This window comes from Lepisma saccharinum, chromosome 21, assembly GCF_977018435.1.
Source record: "Lepisma saccharinum chromosome 21, izLepSacc3.1, whole genome shotgun sequence".
Classification (NCBI taxonomy): Eukaryota; Metazoa; Arthropoda; class Insecta; order Zygentoma; family Lepismatidae; genus Lepisma; species Lepisma saccharinum.
In genome coordinates this window covers 46,366,720-46,372,886 of record NC_139249.1, presented here as the reverse complement: position 1 = coordinate 46,372,886, position 6,167 = coordinate 46,366,720, and the positions used below count along the sequence as shown (strand labels likewise).

Below are 6,167 nucleotides of genomic sequence, written 5' to 3'. Positions count from 1 at the left end.
TCATGAATATTTATATCGCTTCTAGATAATACATGGTGCATTTCAGAATCGAGAAGTGATTGAAAATTTTGTACTGATTGGACAGAAGCTTGAACTTGACCGACTACATCTTCTGGTACAAGTATAAGTTTCCTTAATTGCGAACTCATGATCCACCACCACCACCGGCGACGGCACTTGCAATAGCGCTAATAATAGGTCCAAGCAAGAAAGGTAAAAAACCAGCACCTTTACGCAGTAATAGATTACGTTTCTTTTTCAGAGACACACGTTTTTGGGCTAAAGCACGCAAGATGTTTTTATGTCTTCGCAATCTATGTTTCTGACGATCCGATAATTTAACATTTCCTTTTATAGTGTTGTTAGCAACTTGAGAGATAGTACGTATGACATCTCCAGATGCCTGTTGTAGCATAACTTTACGTTTTTTGGGTTTACATTTACAAAGTGCGCGAAGCACATGGAAGTGATGTTTCAACTTCTGCATTTTTACTAGAACTGAATATTAAAGGCTTTGAACATGTCTTTTTGTTGGGCATATACATGCATAGTTTCTCCCGGGAAAATATTTTTGCGTATTCGCAAGGCATCAGGGGTAGATTGCGTCATATCGAATAGTAAATATGTGTGAGGATCACGCGTAGCATCTTCAAATGCTTGAACCACAGATTTGCTAAGATGTGGCATAATCTGACGGGCAAGATATTGAATTTGTAATTTATCCCTAGGATTTTTGAAGCAAATAACATAATGTGCATTTAGACTAATATCTCTTGCTCGCTTACTTTTTGGGAACAAATTTTGCAAAATAAAAATAACAGTTAAACTTTTATGATGAGCGTATTTTGTGAAGAGATTAGCCACATCATCGTTCGTTTCACCCATGAGGTCGTCAAGAATAATTAGACTATTGTTTTGAATTTCAAAGCTATCCATATTGGGAATTCCTGGATGGAACCGTATATTTTGACTGTTTGTTAATTTCGGAATCACAGCACCATAGCACCATATAATTTCGTTAAATTTTTGGGTGAACATTGAATTACAATTTGATAACAACTTATGTGTGAATTGTGTTTTTCCGGCCCTGGACGGACCACTGATAATAATGGTACACGGGTGATTGAACGGAAGCATTATTAACCACTGAGCAAATACAACAAAAATCATTGCCTTTTTATACAACTGACGACCAAAAATTGTTCATGCAAGCCAATCAAATACCTCTCTCTCTCTCTCTCTCTCTCTCTCTCTCTCTCTCTCTCTCTCTCTCTCTCTCACACACACACACACACACACACACACATACACACACACACACACACACACACACACACACACACACACACAAACGCCCCCTATATGTTCTCTCACTGTTTCACATATCCATAGGGCACGGTCATCCAAGACTCCTTCTCCGCGATCGGGTCCAGTTTTCGCCGCTTACTTTTCACAACTTGATGTGTTTTTTCCTCGGCGCGACTTACTATGCGGAACCCATCGAGTCGTGCTATCTTCCTTGGTTCCTCCAAGACTTCCTTAGACAATGTGCCTTTTACTAAATTATAAAAATGCTCATAATTGACAATTAATCTTGCTCTGTGATTTAGTGAGACCCCCCTAATTTTGTAAACATATCGCAATTCCCCGCTGGTAAGATTCCGCAATTTGTAGGCATAGTTCTTGGGACCAAGTCCTATAAAACTTACAATTTCCCACCCCGCATCAACTTCGTCGGTTAGATCGCCAAGGAAGGGACCACATTGCAAAGGGGGCTCCCTATTTCTGTCCACCGTCATAAGCAAACTGTCAGTGTCGGTGTACAGTAAGCGGTCGGGCTCTATTTTCTTTAGCAGCGTCCATAATTTTACACGAGCCCAGGATGTTATAAATGCTGCTAGAATTATGTTTGAAAACTGGTTTGGGGTGTTTTTGTTTTGAATATCTTTGTATGTGAGTAAAAGTGCACTCTGCCCGATAGGTATAACCGTTTGAACTTCGAACTGAGTAGAGTAAAGGTAACTGAAAAATGTTTTACTGTCTTTAACAATAACACTTTTTGCTAAGTCTGTTCTCTGCCCAAATTTTCCATACAAAGAATTCAAGAATAATTTTGCAATAAATCTTAAACCAGGGTTATGTTGAATTTTGTCTTCTCTCAGCTCGGTAAGTTCATGACGCTTATATTCCGCAATGTAATTTAGGCGTTCCGCATCCGTTTGACACGAAGACGGAAAACCTGAATTCTCTTGTTTTATTCTAAGAAAATTTCTAACATATTTTTCAAAAAGACCCTCAGAGACTCCAGGTTCAGGTTTTAGAATTTCAAATTCCCAAAATTCCTCAATTTTTATAATTTTATACCCAAATTGCAATGCCAAATGTAGCTCTGGGGTGCAGAATGTTCCGTGCAATGCGCGTTGGTCCTCAGAATGCGAGCAATCGTTTTCACTCAGTTCATCCATGCAGGTTCGACATAAACTGAACATAAGCCGCCCATTACTTGAGTGTGGTAGAATGGGAATATGCAGATTGGTTGGAGGCAAAACTTTGCATTTGACAATTCCATGTGTGTTTTCCACATCAGGAAATGGACCCATATGTATCTTGGGGGTTTTGACAGGCAGCGGTTTGGTACTCATAACATATGGGTACAAGCTTGTTACATCCAAATAAGATATAAAAGTGTCATGGCTGTCACATTCTTGGAGGGATTTGAAAACTTCAGTTCTGCCACCTCGATAACAATCTTTTGGGATCAGAGGTGTTTTTAAATTTAGACAGTGGTCTCTGATGAATTGCTGAATTTGTTTATTCTCTTTTACTTCTCTGTCCCAATCACATTCCCATTTCTCGTTGACGGTATACCCGCGTAATTCCAAGTACTTTTTGCGGGCCATGGTACACTCATATCTTCGTTCCATTGAATCACCACTATCATCCAAGGAACGATGGCGTTGCTCTCTGTAACATTTCGGACAACCGTGAAAGTAGCACCCATTAAACGATAACAAATTTTGTGTACCTTTTTCAAACCCGTCAACCTTCTTACGCCCGACCCATTTTTCACCACCATTAGCACTATGAGAAATATTGCGCCCACACACTTTTTCCATATAGCTAAGCCAACGAAGAGCTTTAATACTTTGATTGTCACGTTCCCTGTATCCATATGGAGGAATGATGGCGATTTTGTTTTCCTGTAAATAATGAGTTCTGTAAACTCTAATTGCAAGACTTGCAATTGTGGGGGCTACAATGAAAGGTTGCAATCCGCTAGTTTCCTCTTCAATCAAATTTGAAAACTTAATAACTGCGGCTGTCAAAATTTCTACATCGTTTTTGCAATATTCCCTCAGTTCTTTTTGAAAATCGAACTCTTTGTTTTGTGAGACACACTCTTGGTGCCATTTAATAAGCTCTTCCCGATCATCGGGGTTTCGACTGTCAGGATCAAAATATTCAAGATCCGGGAACGCACCTACATAGTCTTTATGGTCGGGCGTATTAAAGAGATACGGAAACTCGCCCTTCTTCATGCATTTTTTCAGGCCTAGGGTTTTTGGGAGTTTGGATAATTTGACCCCTAAAAATAAATAAGTATCTCTAAAAGTAATTTTTGGTGTAGCTTTCATCTCAACAATCTGATGTCCCTGTGTTATAACTGAGGGAATTATTTTTTGTTTCTCGAGCAACGCCCTAGCCGCAAATATATTGTCGAATTTCGACCCGTTGTGAGAGAGAACAATAATTTTCTGAAACTTCTCTCTCGGCTGTAAAACATATTCAATAAATCCCTCCATACTATTAAATTCATGGGTACGTTGCTTGCATTCTGTACAGAATGTAATTTCATCGGAATCCTTACAAGCATGACATCTTTGCATCGCTATGACCATGTTGACAACATGCTCACGTTCTCCTTTTTCATTGGGAGGTTGAAGCATTGTCTCCACATCATATACAATATAAAGATATCTCTCAATGTGTTTTAAGTTTTCCTTTTGGACAAAACATTCGTGCTCTGGACCAACATGCACACAACACATTTTGCAAAAATGCTCATCACATCGGTGTTGAACATTCTTGCGTTTTCTTTTGTCTACCAGAACAAAACAATCGGTGCAAAGTTTCAGTTGCTCACATACAGATTTCCCACGCGAAGAAGCAGTCTTATGTTGATTGTAACATTTCAACAAAGGAAAATTTCTATTGCACTCGCTACAGTGGTTTTCTGTGGTTTCGACGGGTGGTTCGTGAATTTGTTCGCAATAAGTACAATTATACTTACACTTGTGCGATTCTTTGGAATTGTAACCATCCAAGCACATTGGACAATAATATCTAAAATTTAAAAATGACTTTATAGCCAGGATCGGAGAATAATGTTTACTCTCGAAAAGAATAAACAACTGTTTTGGAGCATAGTTTCCCTGAAAAATAATCTCAAAAGTTCTTGTGTGTTCGCTTTGTTTGTACACTACAATTTGGTACTCTGGAGCAAAGTAAGTCTGAAATTTCGCCACATCCTCCAGAGTACAACCATTTTGCGCATCAACCTCTACACCTGCAAGCCTGCTTAATTCGATGGCCCTGTTCTTTTGTGTTTTTCTGCCTGGGTTTTTAAGGTTTTTAAGTAAATTCAAATCTTTATCTGCCTGCGCCTTTGCTATGACCAGAGCTCTTGGAAGACAGTATACATCTTCCTCTTTAATCTTAAACAAGCACTTTTGGTGTTTCATACCATCGAATATTTGATTCAAAGGCGCATACTTTATTAAGGCACGGGCTCTCCCTTTTCCTAACTGAGGATCAACAATACAAATATTAAAGGTGACCCTGTCGGCTACAAGAAAGTTCTCGTTAGAATTGAGAACTTTTTCAATGTGCCTGAACATAATCTCGGTGTTGAGATTCTTGAGCCTCCGCATAGGAATGAAAAGAGGTCTTTGAATTATGCTGGCGGACGACTCAATTTGCAGACCGACATGTGACTCAGGGACTACGCCACTTAAGACCTCCTCGAGCACAAATTGGAAAAGGGAATTGACATATTCCCGAGGATCATCAAAACGATAGTTCCTCGGCTTTACCACTACTATCCTACCTTCCGTAGAAAACTTTGGAAAGTAGTGCGCCTCTTCACCTACAATTTCAAAGCTACCACTGTCTGTTTCGCCACCCTCGGTTTGGGCACCAGAACCGTGTTGCGGGACTTTGAAACAGACATTGGAGGGGCCAGGCTGTGGAGAAGGTGATCTAGCATCCGACCGTTGGTTGGATTGACCTTCGTACAGTTCCATCGCTTCGATTAAAACATCGTCTTCATCGGACAGAATGGGAGATGGTGGCACAACAGCTTGTTTTAACCACTCTAACATTTCATCGTCAGAGGGTATGTCATAGATTGGTGACCTGGGTTCAAATCCTGATGCATCTGGTGTTCGATTTTCCACAGCACCAACAGCAGACCGTGGGGGTGGTAAATTTGGAAAGTCGCGATCCAAGTTAAACAACTCTGCTGCTGCCATGTTGTTACCATTTCCATTCCTTTCATCATCATCATCATCATCATCATTGTGTCCGATGTTCCTAAATTTCTCTATATCCTCTTCGCGGCGGCGGTCTCTAGTTTCATCCCGTTCAATATTTAGTTCCATATATTTCCAGAATGCTTCAAAGTGATATTTCTCATCACGAAACATTCCAGCCATATACAAATCTAAAATAAACAAGGACGAACAACAATGATCTAAAACTTGACGTGGTCTTGAATGGAATTTCCGGGCAATAAATTTCAAAAAGTTACTCACCGCTTCCTGGGAGACCCCCACACGCTCCTCTTCGCGCACGGCCCTGGATAGCAGAAACAGAGCTTCCAAAAGTTGCCTCTCGCTTGCCTGCTCGGGATTCTCAATTACATTGTTTGCATTGGTGGCCATTTCCCTGAAAAATGAAATCTGGATAAGTCTCAAAGTAATTTTTTTTCTTATTTTATAAATTTACTATATATAATAGAATTGCTATCAATATTTTTCCCCCACTGTAATTTGCATTTAGTCAACTACCCCCTCCCCCCCCCAAAAAAAATTATCCACGCAATATTAAATCCGTGCCGATGCGTGTGTGGCGATATGGTTTCAATTTGCAAGCAAATTGAAACCACA

General features: G+C 39.9%; 1 protein-coding gene across 1 annotated transcript; it reads right to left on the bottom strand.

Annotated features, from left to right (window-relative positions):
- Nucleotides 1-1,370: 1,370 nt before the first annotated feature.
- LOC146004161 (uncharacterized) lies at nt 1,371-5,942 on the bottom strand. Its single transcript, XM_083142828.1, has one exon. The coding sequence runs from the start codon at nt 5,940-5,942 to the stop codon at nt 1,371-1,373; it is 4,572 nt and encodes a 1,523-aa protein (XP_082998954.1).
- Nucleotides 5,943-6,167: the final 225 nt, after the last annotated feature.